Source organism: Castor canadensis, chromosome 1, assembly GCF_047511655.1.
Source record: "Castor canadensis chromosome 1, mCasCan1.hap1v2, whole genome shotgun sequence".
NCBI classification, from domain to species: Eukaryota; Metazoa; Chordata; class Mammalia; order Rodentia; family Castoridae; genus Castor; species Castor canadensis.
The window spans coordinates 54719921-54741751 of NC_133386.1; the positions used below are offsets into that span (position 1 = coordinate 54719921).

Consider the following 21831-nt stretch of genomic DNA (forward strand, 5'->3'; position numbering starts at 1 on the left):
AAATGCAAAGCCATGAGAACTAAGGAACTACCAAAGGAACTGAGATGTTTGTGTTGTGGAAGATTTGGGAAGGCGTGATTCCCTATTCCTATATGACAGCAGGTCATGTGGCTTTGTTCTCTGTGACTAAAGAGCTCAATGAAACTAAATAACTAGAAGGTAGATTTAATTAAAACCAAGGCCTTGCCGCTGAAACTCTGGTCAGGGGCTTTGTCCTCATTTGAGAACTATAGAGCTCAGTGGCCCTCTCGGGCCTTTTCACAGCAGATTCCCAGGGGGTTTGAAGGCACACTTAAGTCTGAGAAGTATGGATTTCAAGAATACTCCTCAGGTACACAACCTGACCATTAAATAACCAAGTGGAGCTCTCAGAAGGCAGTCCCCTCAGGAGGCAGGTGGTGTTGACATTATAAGGAGCCCTGAAAAGTCAAAGCCATTCCAAAGTAGAAAGGGGTCACTTGGATAGTAGGTGATAGTGATCTCCCCCTTACCAGTGACAAATATGTGCACATGTCCACCTGTTAGGGCCACTCCAGGAGCTTTGGCAGCCCAGAGGAGTAGGAGAAAAATGTCCTGTCTGGTCCCTTCCAGACTGAGGTCAGGGGACAGCCTTGGGAGCAGGAAGAGCAGGTGTCCCAAGATTCCCAGCAAGGAGCCTTCTGGTGGCAAAGGCGAGGACACTAAGACAAAGCCACTCCCCTTAGAAGATGACCTCGTTCCTGAGAGCAGGAGGGCTCCCTCCAAATCTCTTCCTCAGAACATTTTTAGTGGAACTGGGGTTTGAAGTCAGGGCTTTGCACTTGCAAAGCAAGCACTCTACTCCTTGAGTCTCGCCTCTAGTCCATTTTGCTGTGATTATTTTGGAGATGAGTTCTTGTGAACTGTTTGCCAAGGCTGGCCTCAAAACTTGATCCTCCTGATGTTAGCCTCTGAAATAGCTAGGATTATAGGTGTAAACCACCAGCACCTGGCTTCCTCAGATCTTTGAAAGACACAGTCTCTTTCCAAAAGCTCCTTCTCCTGTGTCCAGGAAACACCAGGCTTTAGCTCACTCTAGCTGCCCCAGGTTCCTGGTTTGGACCAGAAACTACAGTTCTTTCCTTCCAAGTCTATTAACTGACATCCAAATGTGGCTTGTGGTTTAGAGAAGACTTCTGAGTGCATTAAGAGAAGGGGTACCGCAGGTGGATTTGATAACAGTGGTCAGATATCATGAGATGACGCTGGGGAAAATGTTATCTTAACTTTGAGTGTTAAAAAGATAAGTCTCAACTATAACTATGCTTTAGCCAGTGCTTCCCAAACTTCAATGTGCTCAGGAACGACCTGGGAATCTTGCTGAAATGCAGATCCTGGTTCAGTAGGCTGGGGTGGATGGGGCCTGGGAGCATACATTTCTAACAGGATCCAGGGAATACTGGCACTGCTGGTTGGGGCTGGCAGAGTCCAGCCCACCCAGGAAATTCATTTCATGCTCTCAGTCCAGCTGCACTTAGGTGCTTCTTCTCTTGTACAAATACTGCTGTTGAAGATGATCCAGGGTTCAGTGTATTCTGGGGGCTAGAGAAGAAGACGGGGGTGCTTAGGTAAAGCTAACCCAGGTATAAACCCAGATGAGGAAAAGAAGGTTCACAGATTCAGAGAAAAGGGCAAAAGAAGGAAAGAATGATGACAGAGAAATTCCTCAGTGTGGCCTGGCAACCACTTGCCGCGGGCTCTCTGATAAGCCTCCCCCAGCCCTGAGAAATGCCTATCTGTTCTCCCTACGTTGTTCCCGCATGTACCGTGACATTTGATCCTGTCTTACACTGCAGGACTCTGGGTCCATAGCTGCTTTGCTCTGCTATATCCACCTGGGGGCAGGGCCATGCTGTCCCAGAAAAACACACAGGGACATCTACTGATTTGAAACCTATACAGTACAACAGAACAAACTGTCTGATCTCCAAGAGTATGGTTCTTCTTTGGAAACCATCAATGTGACAGCTGAACTCTTCTGCATGACCCAATTGAGCAGCTGATTCCTGCCTGTGATAGGAACAAATGGCTCCCCTTTGTTGAGTAGCTTCTTGGGTGCATAAATGGGTGGGGTGTCAGATGGGGAAGAGCCATTTTCTCTCCAGGATTTGCTCTTTTCTTCCTTGGCTGGTGATCTTTGAGCTCTAGAAAAGTGTCAACATGACGATCTGTTGCTATGTGTTCCGTAATGGTTGAATGTATGCACACAGCATTTAGAAAGCAAATCTGCTTTCTTAGTCAATGGTAAATTTGTCTGATATAATGGCAATACAGAGAATGACCACACAGAGAATGTCTATCTTTCTGAAAGATCTTATATTTTAAAAGGGAATAAATAGAATGTGTCAAGTGGCACAAGACCCACCCATCCTAATCAGTTGTGGACATTTATTGAGCTCACCTGTTTGCAATGCGGTAAGGTGCACAGAAACCAGGCCACTTGCTTAGAGTCATATGGAAAGGCAGCATTGGGAGGAGACTGTGTGCAGGTGTTCTCGCATCTGGCCCTTTGCTATTCTTCCTAGTCCTGCTGCCTGTAAGGTCCTGTCACCCAACACTGGGTGGGGGTGGGTCCTGCTTCCCACCTCAGAAGGCTGACTATGCAAAGAAGATTCTCACAGTGACTTGTGACGCATCTGTGTCATTTCTAGAAAACCCAGCCTCCACTTAGCAAAACTGAGGTAGAACTGCACTCCAAGAAGATCAACTCTCTTTTATCCTTCTGGGTTTCTCACCTTTGCCCTAAGGTCGTTCTATCCTTGTCCCTGTACTCTGGGGACATCAGTGCTGGATGTCATCCACGGGACAGGCAAAGCCCACCATTCCAGCCTCCAGGAGAACTTCCTCATCTCTCCAAAACCCACACAAAACCCACCAAAACTTAGGACCTAGTATTTTAGATAATATGTGAAATGATGGAAGAGGAAAATAAAGAAAGGCGATTGTTGATGAATGTTAGAGTTTCAGTTTTGCAAGATGGAAGGAGTTACTCCAATGGGTGGTGGTGATCGAACAATGTTATGAAGGTGCTTAACACCACTGAACAGTATGCTTAAAAATGACAAAGGGGCTTTTGGGTGAGGTGGCAGCATTTTGTGTTGTTTTGCTTCAAAGTAACAGGTTAGGACTGGAGACTTGGCGCAAGTGGTACAGGGCCTTGCCTCCCAAGCACAAAGTACTGGAGTTCAAATTCCAGTACAGCCAAAACACGCACACACACACACACACACACACACAAATAACAACAGGCTGAAAACTGGTTAAGGTGGTTAATTTTATGTTATATAATACACACATACCTATATACATATATATATGTATATGTATCTGTGTATTTGGGTTTTTTTGAGACAGTGTCTCACTATGTAACTCAGGCTAGCCTCAAACTCACAATCCTCCCACCTCAGCTTCCTTAGTACTGGGATTATAGGCATGCACCACCATACCTAACCATATTATATTATATTTTACCACAGTAAAAAAAAAAAAATCCCCTGAAAAAAGAAAGCAAAAAATGAAAGGAGGCATATCACTCTTATTACTCTGAATTCCCTTGCAGCCACTCATTTCCCAGTGTAGGCCATAGGACTGGAATATTGCAGAGGTACATTCGTTTGGCCACAGCCGTGGGCCACATGAACAAAATGCGCCGTCTGGCTCTTCAGCAGAGCTTTAAAAAGGGAGATTATTTGGGAAGAGGAAAAATGATCATTGTCAAGGTCAAGTCTTCAGAATCCTTGAGAGAAAGGTTACAGAAGAGGATCCACAGCTCTGTAGCAAACTCCAAAGCCATCACGGAGGTTCCAACACTGGGGGCCAGCTGAGCCTGGCCCAGCCCCTCCAGCCTGGCATAGAGAGTGTTCTTCCTGAAGGTCTCTGTGTGCCAGTGGGGAAAAGCTCTTTGGTGTGTTTCCAACCATAGGATGTATGTACTATTTAAAAACGTTGAGCAAATAGGGAAAAATGTGACCTCTTTTTTAAAAAGGACCTCTGAAGAAAAAGCTGGACTTTGCAGAATCTAAAGTAAACGTTTACAATGTCCAGTATTTAAGCAGGCCCCCTTGCTTTTTGTCAGGCTTAGGTTTCCGTTCAGCCCCTGTAGAGATTGAAGAAGTAATTTACTCAATAACTAATGGGTAAGTGAGTGAACGAGTGTTCCAATTAAGTTGTTTTAATTGCCCTAGGCATGCTAAATATGGGGCAAACAGTATGGTATTGAGTCATATTGGTCACCTTGATAGTATTTAATAGGAAGTATCTAACTTCAAATAAAACAAAAGATAATGTACTTTTCTTATCCAACATTGTTTTGTGTAAAACGATTTTGTGGATAAAAGGTGCCAACACTGACGACTTGAGGAGCAGAATGACAAAGAGGGAAAGTCCTTAAAGGCTTTCTACTGTTTGGGGTGCTCTTTCTGACAGGGAGTATGGAGGAGAAAGAAAGCCTCTGTGTGTGTGTGTGTGTGTGTGTGTGTGTGAGAGAGAGAGAGAGAGGAAAGAGAGAAGAGAGGCCAAATAGACCTTTTTCTCTTTCTTCCTTCAAGACTGACCTAGAATTCTTTAAAAGATAACCCTACCTCTACCCCCACACCTCTCACCAAATAAAAAGTCTCCTTTGCTCCATGAGGCTAATTGTCCTTACTATGACACCCCCACTCCTCAATTCTCCACGAACCACACGAGCTGGCAGGTAATGGTTGGACCTGGATCTTTGCAGAAGGCTCTGCGTCTCTTGGTGAACCTGCTTCTGGTGGAAGAGCAGATCTAGGGGATGAGTCAGGCTTCTTGGAAGATACAAGAGGATGGTAACCAAGTTCTCTGACTATACATCAGAACACAGAAACTACAAGGACTGGTGGAAACCAAGGGAACCAGGAAGTGAGGCATGGCCACCTCTAGGGTTGATGGAGATGTCATCAACTTCTGGGTTGTTCTGCAGGACGAGTCCCTGAACCCCTGTGGTGAGCCCTAGGTCATATCTGCTGGTTCATCATACCACCAGCTGGTGGCCACGCATGAGAGGAAGGTTAAAACAGCAAACTACATCAAAAGGAATTGAAGCAGCTTAGGAAACCAATAGGCTCCTAAGGTTTACTTTGTGAATTTTCTCCTATTTGTGAGTATTTTTTTGCTCTCATACCTAAGCAGTAAGGCATTTGCTGAAGGAAAATAAAGAAAAATTAACCCTAAATAAACTTCTAGAAAGAGTTAGATTCATAGCCAATACATCTTGTTGCAGAATTAATTACAACTTCCAGTTTGGACGTGCAGAGTCAAGAGAAATAAAACAAATGTCCTGTTTTATCTGTTCCCGTGTAACAAATTACCCTCAAAACTTAGTGACTTAAAATAACTTCTATTATCTCACAGTTTCTGTGGATCAGGAGTCTAGGAACAGCTTAGCAGAGCCCTCTGGCTCTGTCTTTAATGCTCAATGTGGGGAGGACCTACTCCCCAGCTCATTCATGTGGTCATGGTGGGAGTCAGTTTCCCAGGAACTATTCATTCCTTGACAAGTGGACCTCTCCAGAGACCATGTCACTACATGGCAGTTTGCTTCACCAGCGTGGCCACACAGTGCCCTCCCCTGCCCCCATCCACAGCTTTACTTTCTATGGTTTCAGTCATGTATTGTCAATCATAGTCTGAAAATAGGAAGTGGAAAATTCCTGAAACAAAGAATTCATGTTTTAAATTGCATGGCATGATGAAATCTCATTCCCCCCCCCCACCCCCCCCCGTCTCACTTGGGACATGAGCAATCCCTTTGTCCAGCGTATCCACACTGTATATTGCCACCTGCCTGCTCCTCACTTAGTAGCCACATCAGATAAATCATGCAATACTGCAGTGCTGTGCTGCAGTAACCCTTCCTTAGTAGTCCTCGCTACATCACAATACCTGAGTCATTTACCTCACTTCAGCTCACCATGCAGGAATTTTATCCTCTCCAGCATCACAAAAAGAAGAGTGAATGCAGTACAGTAAGATATTTTGAGAGAGAAGGGGAAGCGATATTTACATGTTTGTTACAGTACTTTGATGTTCTATTTTTTATTAGTTATTGATGTTAATCTCTTATTGTGCCTAATTTACAAATTAAGTGCTTTATCATAAGCATGTATGTGTAGAAAAAACATGGTTTATATAGAAAGTGGCACCATCCATGGTTTTAGGCACACCCCACAGAGCAGGGCACTGCCTTTCTAGAAAGTACTGTGAGCCTTCCTCAAAGTTGAAATGTCCATTTAGAGCTGAAACCTAGTCCTCTATTCCAGGGACTCCAACATTTTCCTGATTAAGGACCACTTTTAATTTTACCAAAGTTTATAAAAGATGAAAGAGCATGGAGGCTGTTGAGGAAACAGGCCCATGACTGCAGGGGCTCCCACCACCTTCTCCATCTCCTGCCTCTTGGGAGTTCCCATAAGCTTTGGGGTCTGCCAGATCACATGGAAGGAGGTTATGGGGGCCACCCTTCTCTTGAGACTGAAAGAGCATTCATTATTCTAAACAGCTGACTTTAGTCAAAATTGCCTTTGGCCCAAATTTCCAAAGGAGAAAAATCAACCCATAGCTTAGAACAAAGTCTTAGGCAAACCAGAAACATCCGGGAGAACGGAAGACACTTAGGTGTCAGGCATTAAAATTATGGTTGGTTTCTGAGCATTTTATTAGGGGAGTAAAAACAGAAATTTACTTAAATGAGCAGAGGGGAGGCAAGGTTGATCCTAAGGTCTGAGTGATCTGATCAAGAGACAAGCTTAAAGAGAAAATCTATACTGGCCAAACCAAGCTAATGGAAAATGTAATTGAAGCAAGTGAAAAGCTCAGCCTTATAGGTGGTGTGGCCTGGTGCCCTTTGAACCAGGAAGGCTGGGCCATGAGGCCACCAAGGGCCCTGAGGGAAAACATGAGGCGCTTATCTCCAAGAAAAAGGGGCGGGACTGAGCAGAGAGCAGAAAACCTGAGAGCCACCAGAGAGCCTCTGTGAAAGGCCGCAGAGGAAGGAGGAAATCTGGTCTCTGTCACCAAGAAGTCCCTTGCAGGCCTGTGGCAGAGGCCCCTCTGCGGTCCATAGCACCAAGTGCGTGCTGGGAACTGGCAGCCACCAGAGGAGCACAGGCGAGGCTGAGAGGTGGCAGAAACAGGAACACTCAGGTAGGTCCCACAGCACCTGCATCTAGGCTGAGTGGAGAGGGGCAGCTCTCCAGGGCCCCTGCCATTTCCTCCTGGCCTTTCCCCTGCCACCCCTGCTCCCCTGCTTCTCTCCTGGTGGGCACCTGCTGTGTGTTCCAGGACCCCAGCCTCTGCTCTAGGTGGTGGCACCTGGCTAAGATTGGCAGTTATCCCACAGCTCTGGGATTGGCCCTCTGCCTTCCTACCTTTTCTCACATGAGCTTTAGGACTGGGATCAGTCGTGCTGCCACCTCTTTAAGGAGCCCAGCTGAGCCACGCTGGTCACACTGGAACCTTCTGGACATTGTGCGAAGTCTGGGCTGGCTGAGCTGAGTAGACCTGCCTAGGAGCAAGTCATTGATTCCCAGAAAGGCCCTGGCCCCCAGCCTGGGGGGAAGGAGGCACTGATGACCCAAAAATAGTTTGCTCTGTGCAGCTCTTCCCTCAAGTGGGAAGTTAGGACTGGGGTCGGGAGCCAGGTTGGGGTGGAAGGTGGAGTTTGTGTGTGTGGCGTGGGGAGAGAAAGAGAGAAAAACAGATGTGTTTAGTTAGAGATGGGGAAGAATAGTGTCTAAGAAAGAGTCTAGAGTGTTGGGGTTTCATGGCCAGTATAGGTGTCGTGTAAGATACTTTTGCAGACCTGGTATTATTGCATTTCGGGCATCCTTTGGTTGGAGAATCCAAAGCAAGTGACGTTTTAATTTGTTAAATAGTCCACACTCCCTGAACTATGAACAGTTAAGTCTGCATCCTAAATGTAGAGAACAGCGTGGTCAGGAATGCCTGTAGCTTCATACCCTTGGCCTCTTCTGTCTCTCTGCCACTCTCCTGGCTGACTTTAGGAACTCTCTATTTCTCCCTCTGGCTCTTGGCTTTCCCCTTTCTGCCCCTCTTCTTCTTTCTGTGTCTGTCCTTGGAGGTTTCCTAAATTCCAGGAACTCCCACCCTCACCCTCCAGGAATACAGCAGGAACACATTGTCCCACAGGGGGCAGGAGGGGGGGTCCTGCAAGCCCCAACCCCACCTCCTACCTCAAGCCTTGGCAGCAGGGAGTAGGGAATCTACACTGTCTGGATTCAGAACCCTAGAGTTTTGTTCCCTAAACAGGGAGGCTTAGGCACTGATCCTTGAGGTCTGAGTGGGATTGAACTCTTCTGGAGTGTTCTTTGTCCTCACCAACAGGCGGACTTTATACATAGCAACTGAGGAAACCACACTCTACAAATAGATTAGCAATGGTGAAAAAGAAACAGACATTAGGCTCTCCTGAAAGTTCCCAAGACACCAAGCCCTGAAAACGGGGCCAATTTCTGCACAGGTGTGTTCACCTTTCTATTGAATAAGCACGTGCTTGTGATTGTACAAGACACCGATTCTTCTGTTTTGCTTTTTTACAAGTGGATTGCTAGTCTCTTGGGCAGACACAGGGGCTTGTGAAGCACCTAGCAGCCCCTTGCTCGTCCTGCTTTGCTCCCCAGCATTTTCTCTAGCAGTTAAGTGGCTTGAATGGAGGCTGGGTTGGACCCTCTGGTTGATGAAAGGCACCAGGGTGTCAGAGAGCTGATTTCAGATGAGAAGGGGTTTGTAAGGATTGGGAGGTAAAAGCTCAGGCATCTTTACCTGCCAGTCCTGTGGTTTGCTCAGTCTGTGTGCAGGTCTGTCCTCCACCACGCTGAACTAGAAGATTCCATGTCTGCTGGCCCCACCTGCTGTTCAGTCTCCAGGCAGCTACAAAAATGCTTGAAAGGTGAGGTTCTCTTTCCAAATAAAAGTCTGTTCTTTGGTTTTTTACAACATCTTTAAATAGTGGATTTAGACCGTAAGTATATAGCCCAGTTCAACTCAGTTCTCAAACTACTGCAAGTTCTATGCACCTGCAGTCCACCTACCTGTGCATTGAGTGACTTAATGATTTTGAATAGTGTAAAGTGTATGTATCCGACTGTCATCTTTTAAATTAAATCAAGCAAGGTTGAGTTTCATATAAAGAAGAACTTTCAGGCAATTAGATTTGTAGTACAATGGCCTAACTGTGAGGGGGAGACCATAAAATCTCTCCAGGGAAACTTTTAAATAAGAGGCTCAGTTATTGACCTTGACCTTGGTTTCTTCTGTAGACACCACCCTGCCTGAAGACAAAGGATCTAACTCAATGAACTCCAAATGTTAATGTGCTAACTCCAAATGTTAATGTGCTTCCTTATATGAAACTCAACCTTGCTTGATTTAATTTAAAAGATGACAGTCGGATACATACACTTTATACTATTGCTGTCTGAGTGACACCTATAGAACTGTTTTTTCAAATTTATTTCACCGTTAACTCCTTTTTAAAAATTTTTTTTTGGTAGTACTGGGGCTTGGACTCAGGGCTTTACACTTGCTAGGCAGGCGCTCTACCACTTCAGCCACACTCCCAACCCTTTTTGCTTTAGTTATTTTTCAGATAGGGTCTCATTCTTTGTCCCCTGGCTGCCCATCCTGGATCTTGATTCTCCTACTTAGGCCTCCTGTGTAGCTGGGATGCCAGACATGCACCACCACCCCCAGATTTTTTTTTTTTTTTCTTTTTGAGATGAGGTCTTGCTAACTTTCTGCCTGGGCTGGCCTCAAGTCTTGGTCCTCCCAATCTTTGCCTATTGAGTAGCTGGGGTTACAGATAAGAGATTGCCTGGCAATCTATTTACTCCTTTCAATTGAGTCTTTTTTTTTAATTTTTTTTTTTTTTTGTGGTATTGGGGTTTGAACGCCAGGCCTACACCTCAAGCCACTCCACCACCCCTTTTTTGTGATGTTTTTTTTTTTTTTTTGAGATAGGGTCACACGATCTATTTGCCCAGGCTGGCTTTGAACCGTGATCTTCCTGCTCTCTGCCCCCTGAGTAACTAGGATTACAGAAATGAGTCACCGGCACCCGACGATTCTTTTTTTTTTTTTTTTAATTTAAGCCTTTAGTCAGCTTAAGCAATGGTATTGTATCAATGAAATCATTGTTTGATTGCTAATAATATTTTGTCAATATGCATTGAAATACACTGTGACTATAGGAACGACATCTACCTGTGGTTATACCTGAATTGTCCTCCCAAAAGTTGTGTGTCTAAATTGCAATCGCCAGTGTCTGTGAATAGGAATTTATTTGGAAATAGGGTCTTTTCAGATGTGATTTAGTTAAGATGAGGTAACGTGGGCTAGAGTAAGGCCTGATCCAATGACTGGAGTCTTGAGAAGCAGAAGGAGAGGCCAGGCATGGTGGTGCATGCTTGAAATCCCAGTGAGTCTCAAGGCAGAGGTTGGGAATATTGCCGTTCCAGGCCAGCTAGGGGGAAAAAATAAGCAAGATCCCATCACAGCCTACAAGCTGGGGATGCTGGTCCCATCTATGCAGGAGGCAGAGGCAGGAAGATCACAGTCTGAGGCCAGCCTGGGCAAAAATGCAAGACTCTACCAGAAAAATAACAAAAGAAAAAGGTCTGGTGACATGGCTCAGATGGTAGAGCACCTGCCTAGCAAATGCAAGGCCCTTAGTTCAAACTCCAGGACCACCAAAAATACTGGCAGATACTGGAGCAATGCATCTACAGCCAAAGAATGCTAAGGATTGTGGGTGACTCCAGAAACATGGGAGAGAGAGGCAAGGAAGGCTTCTCCCCTACAGCCCTGAGAGGCTGCACGGTGCTGCCGCCACCTTGATGTCAGGCTGGTGGCCTCCAGAACCAGGGCAGGATATATTGCTACCGTTTTAAGCCACCTGGTTTGCCATAATTTCTGCAGTCCTAGGAAATCAATACACACCTCTTCTGCCTAAGTCCTGCCCTGTCCCACCAGTGGGACATGTTTTACACTAAGGGACTGGCAGCTGAGTGCTCTGCGAAAGTAATGAGATGATGACCCAACACTGATAGTCATTTTCACACTCAGTGACCATGTTGGTGTCGCTCCCACTTACAAATGTGAGGAAAGTGCCATGTTTGTTAGGTTTGAACAGAGCCATTGTACCAGGTTTTTTTGTTTGTTTGGTTGGTTGGTTGGTTTTTGTGGTACTGGGGCTTGAACTCAAAACTTCACACTTGCTAGGCAGGCGCTCTACCGCTTGAGTCACTCTGTCAGCCTACAACATGAACTTTAATGCATCTTCTGTGCAACTGTAGCTTCACTGCTAACACTGGTTCAAGGGTGTACTCAATAAATATTTCTAGAACCCTTCTTCTATGCCAGGCTCCATGACAGACACTGTTGTTGCTCCCTTATGGGTACCAAGCACCTGCCATTTGGAACACAGAAAGAATCGGTCCTGCACTCTCAGAACTTCCTGAGAAAGGAAACGAAAGGCTGCCTTATTGCTTACTGGGTTCAGAATGGGGCTGGCACATAGTACGTGCTCAATAAACACAAGTTTTCCTTCCTCTCACTCCATTGAGGCTCCATGGCCGACTCCTTTCTAGACTCTTCATTCTGATGGCTTCTGACCCAAAGAGAAGAGATGCAGTGAAGCCATCAAGGTGAAGGTGCAGAGCCCCAACTTCCTGAAGACATCTTGCGGGGCTTCCTTAGCCACATAGCATGCTGCACAAGCCTGTCTAACCTCAGGTTGCTCAGCTTCCTGTGTCCAAGTGACCAAAGCAGAGTGGTCCAACTTGATTGCAGCCTCCAGTCTGCAAAACGCTGCACTTCAGTCGATGGCCTTTTAAAAGAAATAGCTCAACTGGGATTTAATTCACTCACTTAGGGGAACAATCCAATGCCTTTTGCTGTTCGTACCCCAACCAATTGTAGAATTATTTCCATCACCTCAAATCTCATACCCCTTAGCTATTACCCTTCGCCCGCAACCCCTAAGCAACCACTGATCTCCTTTGTGTCTCTGTAGATTTGTCTGCCCCCGACGTTTCCTATAAATAGAACCGTTTAATAGGTGATCTTTGTGGCTGGTTTCTTCTACTTAGAATAGTATTTCAAAGTTCATTCTACTGTAGCATGTATCAATAGTTCACTTTCTATGTTCAAAAACTATTCCATTGTATAGATATACCATTATTTAAAATCATTCCTCAGTTGCCAGGCATTTGGGTTGTTACCATCTGTTGGCTCTTATGAAAGAATGCTGCTGTAAGCATTTATGGACAAGTTTTTTGTGCAGACATATGTTTTCATTTCTTTGCGGTATATACCTAGGAGTGCAATGGCTAGATCATGTTGTAATTTAATTTTAACTATTTCAGGAAGTACCAGGCTGTTTTCCAAAGGGGCTGTATCATTTTTTATTCTTACCAGCCTTGTGTAAGTTATAATTTCTCTATAGCACTTGATATCATCTCACTTTTTTTTTTTTGCAGCACTGGGGATCGAACCCAGGGCTTTAAGCATGCTAGACAAAATACCACTGAGCTATGTTCCCTTGCCCTTGGCTTTTTAGCGAGGGTGCAGCAGTGCCCTACTGTGGCTTTGATTTAATTTGACTAATCATGTAGAATCCCTTTTGTGTGCCTATTGGCTAATAGTATATCTCTCTGAGAAATGTCTATTTGATGCCTTTGTCCTTTTTTTATATTGGGTTGTCTTTTTATTATTGGGTTGTAATAATCTTTAATACACTTTTGACACAAGTTCCTTAGCAGATATATGACTTTCAAATAGTTTCTTCCAATTTGTGCGTTGTCCTTTTACTTTCTTCCTGGTGTCCTTTGAAGCACAAATGTTTTTAGTTTTGATGAAATTCAAATATCTACTTTTTGTTGCTCATGCTTCTGGTGGTACTGGGGTTTGAACTCAGTGCTTAATGCTTGCTAGGTAGGTTCTCTTCTCTTGAGTCACCTCACCAGCCCCTAAGTAATTTTTTTTTTTTTGGTAAGGATTTCTGTATCCATATAAGTAAGAGATGTTTGTCTGTAGTTCTCTTTTCTTTTGATGTCTGTCTAGTTTTTGTATCTGGGTAATACTAGTAATATAGAACAATGGAAAAGCATTCCTCTCTCTTTTTGTGGTGTGAGGGGGAGAATTTGTGAAGAATTGGTGTCATTTTTTTCTTTAGCTGTTTTGTAGAACTCACCGAAAAGTCATTTGGGTTTGGGCTTTCTTTGTGGGTAGTTTTTTTTTTTTCTTAATTACTAATTCAATCACTTTACTTTCTATAGGTCTATTCGTGCTGTCCATTTCTTTGTGAATCAGTTTTCATTAGTTTTCCCATTTTGTTCAAGTTATGTAATTCCCTGGGATGCAATCACCCATAGTATTCTTTAATAATCTTTGTTATTTCTGTAAGTTTGGTTGTAATGTTCTTTTTTTTTTTTATTCCTGATTCTAGTGATGAATCCCCTATCATATTTTGTTTGTCAAATTAGCCAAAGATTTGTTAATTTTGTCCATCTTTTTCAAATAACTAGTTTTAGGTATCATTGATTCTTTTTCCTCATTTTTCTATTCTCTATTAACTTAATTGCTACTCAAATTTTTTCCTTCCTTCTGTTTGCTTTAAATCTAAAGTCTGCTTTTCTAGTGTCTTAAGATGAAAGCTTATTAATTTGAGATCATTCTTCCTTTAAAATGTAAATATTTATAATTACAAATTTACCTCTAAGCATGGCATTAGCTGCATCACATCTGAAATGGCTTTTTTTCCTAGGCAAGCACCACAGGAGTCCCCAGCTGTGAGATGGTTTACTAGCTCTCCTAGTAAAATCGAGTCTTTGATTTTCAGTACCTTCATTTTGGTAGGAATCTAGAGATGGAAAGGACATTCAGATCTTGTGGCCCTAACTGTGTTTCCCTACGGCCAATCTGAGGAAGCATTGGCTTTTGTTACTCATTGCATTTTCTTTTGGGATATGAAGACCTGCTTTGATGATGTTTAATGTAATTATTGATTGAGCTTTGCAAACATGATCTTGTCTAGAGTGAGAGGGCAGACTAGGATGGTTTTCTTTCTCTTTCTATCCGTATATGTTCTCTGGACCTTTCTCTTTCTCTGTCTGTCTGTCTCTCTCTCAAACACACACACACACACACACACACACACACATACATACACACAAACCATTTGGCCACATAGACAGTTCAACGGGCTGTAAGGTTAAGCTTTAAAAGTACAGAAAGTCCTGATGTGCTTGGAGAAGCCAATGATGAGGTTGAGAGACTTCAGGTTCCCTGAACTCTAGATTGGCCCTTTAGTTTTCAAGAGTAGGGTTTGGTTTGGGGTAAGTGGGGCTGGCAGGATGGATCAGCATTTGTGTCCTTACTTTACGGAGACTAAAAGTGGGGAGGAAGCACCCATTACACCTGTGTTATCACCCAAGCCAAAGTCATTTCTCCTAACTCTGGGACACTGTGACTCTTGCTTTATCTCTCCCAGGGATCCCGGACTGGGGAAAGGAGACAGTGATGGTGGGCAAGAAGGGAGAGGACAGAAAGATTGTGACAAACCACAAAGACTAGCAGAGGAGCAGAGCCACTGAGGGAGAAAGACTCTGGTTTGGGTTTTCTTTCCAAGTCATCAGTAACCAAGATAAGCACCTTCTCCCCTAAACATTCAAGGGCTTATCTCCCAGTTCCTAATAAAATACAATTTCACCATATTTTGATGTCTCAGTCTGCTGACAGTGCTATTTGGAGTTAGGTGGTGGGTTCATCTCTCTTCTTCAACCAGCCTCACAGATAGTGGTGACCGTGTTGCTAGTGCGAGGTTTCCCAAGGCTCAGGTAGCTTCCTGGACTATTGTCTGAGCTCCTCTTCTCTGCACCCCCTTCTCATTTAGCCAAGACAACCACCACTGAAGAGTGCCCGGTGAGTCCTGTGGACATGAACTGCTTCAGCATGGACCCCTCCACCTCCGCCTTTAACCACAGGGGCTTCTTAACCCCCTCCTCCATCTACTGCAAGAGGCTGAACTCTAGAGATGGCCACCTTGGAGGAGGCCCTGCCACCACCACAAGCAGTCCCCGTTCCTGCCCCTTGTCTTCTGGAGGCTCCCCAGCACTGAGACCCCCAGCTTCCAGCCCCAAGAGAAATGGAACCTCTCTTGAAGGACACAGATGTGGTAATGTAATGCATACCCTGGCTTCCTTGTGGCTTATTGTCCTCTGCCTTGCCCAGCATGGAGGAAGGGGATTATGGCTGCTTAAATATGGGAGCACTGAGGAATTAGTTTCCACAAGCTCCTTCATGGATTTTTGCTATCCTCAAAGGCAGCCTCAATGTTTGACCACAAAGAAAATGGTATATACATATAAGAGATAGCTTTACTTCTTCATTTCAATCTGGAAACTTTCTTTTGTCTTTCCTAATTGCCCTGGCTGAAGCCTGCAGTAAAATGTTCATAGAAGTGGCTAGAGTGGACATCCTTGTCTTGCTAAGCTAAGCTGTAGCAAAATTCTAAAATCGACACTGACTCAAATGCCATAGAGAGCTTTGTTCAAGAGTCCAAGATAGGTGATCCTAGTTACTGGGTACATCTCAATGCAGGTGTCAGGCTCTGACCATTTTGTGGCTCTGCCATCCTCTACTGCCGCCATACCCCATGCATCTAGGGACAGAACAGACTGGGGGCATAACACAAGAGATAGAGCTTCTGCCTAGCAAATGCAAGACCCTGAGTTCAAACCACCAAGAAAGGGGTGGGAGCAGGAGGAATAGAGAAGGCAGAGCTGGTGGAGGAGGTGTGTATGCTTTTCTGGAGCCTGGGAGGGACACAAACCACTCTACTCCCACTCCACTGGCACAAATGCTAGTTTTGAGCACATTTAACTGGAAGGGATTCTGGAAGCTGTAGCCCCGTGCTTAGGAAAAAGAAGCAGACGGGGGTAAAGAAGTGTCTCCTGCATAGCGGGTGACACTTGTGGGATACAAATACATGGACAGAAGAGATATGTGAAATTCTTACAGTGCTGCTTGTTGTGCCCCTCTGTCCTGCCCACCAAAGAGAGCTTGTTGAAATGCAGTATATGAAAGTGCACAGAGGATATAGGATTATAGGGACAGCTCAGAGACTGTTCTGATTGATGCTTTTCAAACTAATTTTTGAGCTTCCGTATTTCATTACTAAATAGAGGCCATGGCACAGAGTGGATAGTCTCATGAATGGGAGCTGACAGCCCAGGCTGGGATCCTAGATTAATTGCTTACTTGACTTTGTGGCTCTTTGCAAGTCTTAACATCTCTGTGCCTCAGTTTCCCCTCCTGCAAAGTTGAAATAATACTAGAAGCACCTACCTCATAGGATTGTTGGGAGGATTAAATAAGCTCACATATGTATTTAATACAAGGCCTATGGCATAGAAAGAGGTCAGTAAATTTACTGGTCTCTTGATTGCATCCCTGAAAAGGCCACAGCCATCAACTCTGCAGCTGAGAACTGCTGAAGAAAGAAGGCCAAAAGGCCAGGAAGTCTTCAGCTTGCCCCTCTGTAGCCCACTGAATTGGCTGTGTCTCCTTTGGCAAGACACATTTCTCCTCTGGCTGTGGATCGCTACACCAGTGGCTGCCACAAACTGTGCACGTGAGCTATTTGATATGATTCAAGGTCCTTCACATACTTCCGTCAAAAAGCCTCATCCATCTCGGGTAAGCACAGCCCCGACAGGCCTTCTTGGCTAAGGGCAGAGAGGCAAGCAGGGCCCCCCTGAAGGATGAAGCTCTAAAAGGAAGACAGAGCACAGATTCCTTCATCCATGGAGGAGCTTGACAAATGTAGAGGCACCTGCAGACCACTCTGCAACATTAGCAACCAGAGCAGGCAGAAGACTTCAGTGAGCAGAGCCCCATTTTCTAAGAGAGAGACATTGTTCCATCTGATATCTAAGAATAAGAGAGAGGAACAAAACCAATGTCTTAAAATAATGAGAACCAGAGTCTACGGATGCGGCTTAGTGGTAGAGTGCTTGCCTAACATGCACAAGGCCCTGGGTTCGATCCCCAACACTACAAAACAAACAAACAAAAACAAAAAGTAAATGAGTGCCAGCATTTATTTCCTCGGTTCATCCCCAGAGTCAGTATAACAGCTGGCACCATAAACATTCATCATCTCTGAGCCTCATGGTGTCCCCTGTTTGTCAACACCCTCATCCGGTGTCCCTCTGCTCTTTTCTCTCTCCCTGTCTCCTCAACCAAATTCCCATTTTCTCAGAGTGGTGATCACAGGACACCATGATGACTGAATCAAGTCCTAATCATGAGAGTTTTGCCACTTAAAAAAAAGGAGATATTTACTCTCCCTTCCTGGTATTGGTGAAACCTCTGGTCCTGTCTCTATTATTTTTTAAATTAAATTCCATTGTAATCAATTTTTTTTTCAGGACTGGGGCTTGAACTCAGGGCCTCACATTTGTTCTACCACTTGCTAAGCAGGTGCTCTACCATTCGCTAGACAGACGCTCTACCACTTGAGCCATACCTCCAGTCCTGGTCTTATATCTTAAGTGCAGAATTCCAAGCAGTAAGAAGCAGGCGCAATTGGGCTGGAAAGAACTTCTATCAGTCACTTAAGGCTTGCCAACCCCACCTAAGTCTACCTGGTAACCCTGACTTAGGAGAATCCAGGGTCCTTCAAAGGTTCTCAACGTAGCTCCTCTTTCCCCACTTGGGCCTGAAATGTCCTCCTGTGTTTTATCTTCACCCACCTATGTCCTTTGCTCTCCTGGAATTAAATTCTGGCTGAGTCATCTTCCCAGACAACCGAGGGAAAGCCCGGATGATCCTTCAGAAAGCTCTATGTGTGGGAGCCTGGCTGTCCTCCAAGGGGACCATGAGCTCAGGACTTCTATGATCAAGATCTCGGGTGAGATCAGAGAAAGAGAGCCCATCAGTGCTTGCTGCCTTTTGCTGCATGCAAACCAAAAACTGTCTCTTGCATACTGGTTGTCTTTTTTGCCACTTAGGAATATTTGCAAGCTGGGCACAGTGGCTCACACCTATAATCCTAGCTACTTGGGAGATGGACATCAGGGCGATTAAGGTACAAGACCAGCCCAGGCAAAAAAAAAGTTTCCAAGAGCCCCATCTCAATTGATAAAAGCTGGGTGGTGGCACACGCCTGTCATCCTAGCTACACATGCAACGTAAATAAGAGGATACAGGTCCAGACCAGCCCAAGCATAAATGTAGACCATGTTTGAAAAAACACCTAAAGCAAAAGGGCTGGGGGCATGGCTCAAGTAATAGAATGCCTATCTGGAAAGCTCAAGGACCTGAGTTCAAATCCCAGAAGAATCACAAAAAAAAAAAAAGAAAGAAATATTAGGATACTCTTCCATCAGGATCATTCATCATCATCAGGACCTCCTGAGCCTGTGAGGTGTTTAAAAATCACAAATCCAACATTCTTGGAGGGAAGCTGGGAGAGGTGGTTTAATTCCAGGCAACCATGATCCCCATAGCAAGCAGGGACTCTGTTACAAAGGAAGGCATACTGGATAGACAACTGGCTGTCTCAGCATTACCTCCTGATTGGAACTGTTCATATCCTCCATTTTTCCTCCAATGGCACTTTGCTTCTTTCTCTAGAACATACTCTGTTTGGTCATGGTAGACCAGACCTTCACCTTTGTGGGGTCTCTCATTCATATCTGAATTCCCCACAGCCCCAGCAAAAGCTCATAGGAAACTTGCATTAAACTGTTATTTATTGAGCACTTATTAAGTACCACTTTCCACACATTAATATTTATTATAAGTTATATGCATATAACTTACTATTTACAAGAAATAGATACTACTATTTAAATTATTACTAAATTGAATAATTTACAGGTAAATGAGGATCAATAGGTCTTTCAGTTGTTGAGCTAGGATTTGACCTCAACTGACTCCAAAGCCTGTATCTTTCAAAATCACCCCAGGTTTGAACTATACTTAAAGGGTTTCTGAGATTGTAGAGATAGAGAAGAAAGGATGAGAGCAGACAGGACTCCAGGCCCTTTGCACCTCTCTTTAACCAGGGTCTCTTTACATTTGCAGAGTGTAAAGTGTGCTTTGCTTGAAAAATAAAACTGCAGAGCTAAAAATGTTTGGAAACCAAGTGGCTCCACCACGTTGAGTGGAGTGGTGGTATACTAAAGGTCTCACCTTCCTGCGAGCCCGTGCCCCTGCTGTGAGTCCTGTGCGGACTATTAGATTTCCTTCCCCCAAAGGATTGCTCAATATTGCTCAAAAATTGCATCCCAACTGAAGTCCGTTGGCATCAAGAAACCCTACCTCTTTCAGAGGGTTTGACCCAAGTCATAAACCCTGGAAGAGACCTAGAAATGGATTTTCTCCCTATGGTGCTAATCAAAATGGCTTAAAACCACAGAAGCCAGAAAACTGCATGAGGCCACAGGAGGAGGGTAGGTATTGATGACCTGACAGATTTTTCAGTTGCCTTCCCTCTCCTGTGGCATTTCCCCCGGCCTCCTGCTATCTTAATAGATCTACCTCTGTTGCCTGCCAGTGTGCTCTGAGGGATGTGTTCACAGGGCACAGTTCCCTGGTGTTTGCTGGTGCTCAGGTGAACATTTGAGAGCTCTTCTCTGCCTCTTGTCTAAAATATAATCACCAAGAGCTATATTTATAGAGGTTTCAGGTAACTAGCTTCCTGACTTTTGCATTTAAGAGAACAAGCTGTGGAATTTCCAACCACAGCTATGTCCAAGATCCAGAGTGGACATAAATAAATATGACATTGTTATTGCACTAATTGCTTCCTGTGGATTGGGTTTTGCTTTGATAGAGTGTGGCATTGGGTGAGGGACAGAGACAATTCAGCTAGAAAAAAGAATGAGGACAAAGCCCATTGTGAGGGTGTGGGATGCATCGGGGGTGTAGGAAGGGCTTCTTCATTCCTGGAAGAAAAGAGTTTGTGCCATGGTAGGGAGAAAAAATCACACCGGAAGATTCGGGGTCCCTGTCAGCAGGCCAGGCTTTACTCTGTGGTAATTATAAACCAGACATTTCTGAACGGGGAGTGAGCTGAGGACTGTGTAATTCATGAAGACGAATCTACCAGCCATTTTTGGAATGGTGTCTAAGAAAATGAACAGTAGAGCTGGGGATATAGCTCAGTGGTTTAGTGTTTGCCTCACATGCATGAGGCCCTGAGTTCGATCCCCAGTACTGCAAAAAATAAAAATAAGAATAAAAAAAGAACAGCAAAAAGCTTCTGGTTAATTTGGGACATTTACTGTTTTATAAAACATTATCCCATTTCATTCTCGAAACAGCCCAGTATGGCAGGTGTTTTTACAGGTGAGGCAACTCAGACTCAGAGACAATTAGATTGTCCTAGTCACTGATGCTTACTGAGCATGACAAGCCAGGGACTCTACATAGGTCTGATAATGCACTGTGAGCAAGGCAAACATGGGCCCTGTTCTTAGAGTGGGCAATTCCAGACAAACAGACATTAGCAAATTATTGCATGAATTTTGTCACAACTTGGATTAGTGCTGAGGGTGACCAGTGTGGTAGCCATGTATCAGATGGATAGTGGGTTGCTGAGTCCCCCACTGGGGAGTCACAAAAGGCTTCCCAGAGAAGTGACAGTGGAGCCTGTTGAAATGGGCAGCAGGGACTTGAAGATGCTGGCTGGGGAGGGGCAGAGGGAGAAGGGGTAGCTAGAGGCTCCAGCAGAGGTCACATTGCTTGCCAGGGGATCACGGTGTCTGCTGCCACACTTGGCCTGCCTTCAAGTCCATGGTCTCTCCTTAGCTCTAGAGCATTTCTGTCTCACACTGGCCAGGGAGCTGGTCTTAAAGGATTAAAAGAAAACCCAATTAAAATCTAAGAACCAGCCAAGCTTTCTTCTCTCCTGTCTCTCTCACCTCATACTGTCTTGGAAGCTCTAGAACAGAAATAGTGAAAAGCAACACTATTTCAAAGGCCACTTTGCATGGCCTTGTTTCCAGGAAGGATGTACTTTACAGAGACCAGGTAACTTAAAGATGCTGAGGACAGATCTACCACCCCCTTCACCAGCTCCAGCTGCCAGAGAGCCAGAGAGAGCTGGCGGGGGAGGGGGGGTGGTGCAGCAGCCTGAGGAAGGGTACAGAGGGCCCTGTCAGAGACAATGGCCTCCTTCAGTGGGCTTCTTGCCAGCCTCAACCTTGAACCTCACAGTCACTCAATTCGTGATGGATAAAATACTCTTGAGAGACAACAAATGATTTTCACAATGTATAGATAAGGAAACTGAAGCCCACAAAGAATGATGGGAGCCAGGAAGGTACTAGAAGCCTGGCTGTGGCTCTTCACAGAGGTGAATTTTACAGAGGCCTTCAGCGGTACGAGAGTTAACGCCCTCTGTTAGCAGCTTGTGGTGCCAAGGGCCACGTGGGCAAGAGGGACTGCAGAGATCCTGCCAAACACTTCTTGCACCAGGAGCAGCACAGAGAGGACACACAGCTGGGATCTCTGACCCCCAGTTCATCTCTCACTCCACTCTCCACACGACTCCATTGTTAGCTAAAGTTTCCCCTGCATTATGAATGAGCAAAAGGCAATTATGTGTGTGCTCGTGAGAATTTGTAATACAGAGAGATTCACAGACATGGTACAAGTACCTGTTCTGCAGAAGGGGTTCACTCCATGCTGATTCCCAGCTATTCTATATCTGCTGTGAGTTTGGCTTTAGGAACAAGATTTAATTATACATCCATTCAGCAC

The 21831-nt window shown here is 44.8% G+C and overlaps 1 protein-coding gene across 4 annotated transcripts in view; it reads left to right on the forward strand.

Annotated features, from left to right (window-relative positions):
- Positions 1-21831, forward strand: part of Scml4 (Scm polycomb group protein like 4) — a 97085-nt gene that overhangs the window by 68415 nt on the left and 6839 nt on the right. For 2 of the 4 annotated variants that reach the window (XM_020170099.2, XM_074077384.1), the window contains exon 6: positions 14951-15232. In XM_020170099.2, coding sequence (XP_020025688.2) covers positions 14951-15232 — 282 coding nt within the window. Of the gene's footprint in view, positions 1-6803; positions 7183-8844; positions 8948-14950; positions 15233-21831 lie in introns of those variants that run through there. The other 2 variants (XM_074077398.1, XM_074077402.1) reach the window with 2 other exon arrangements.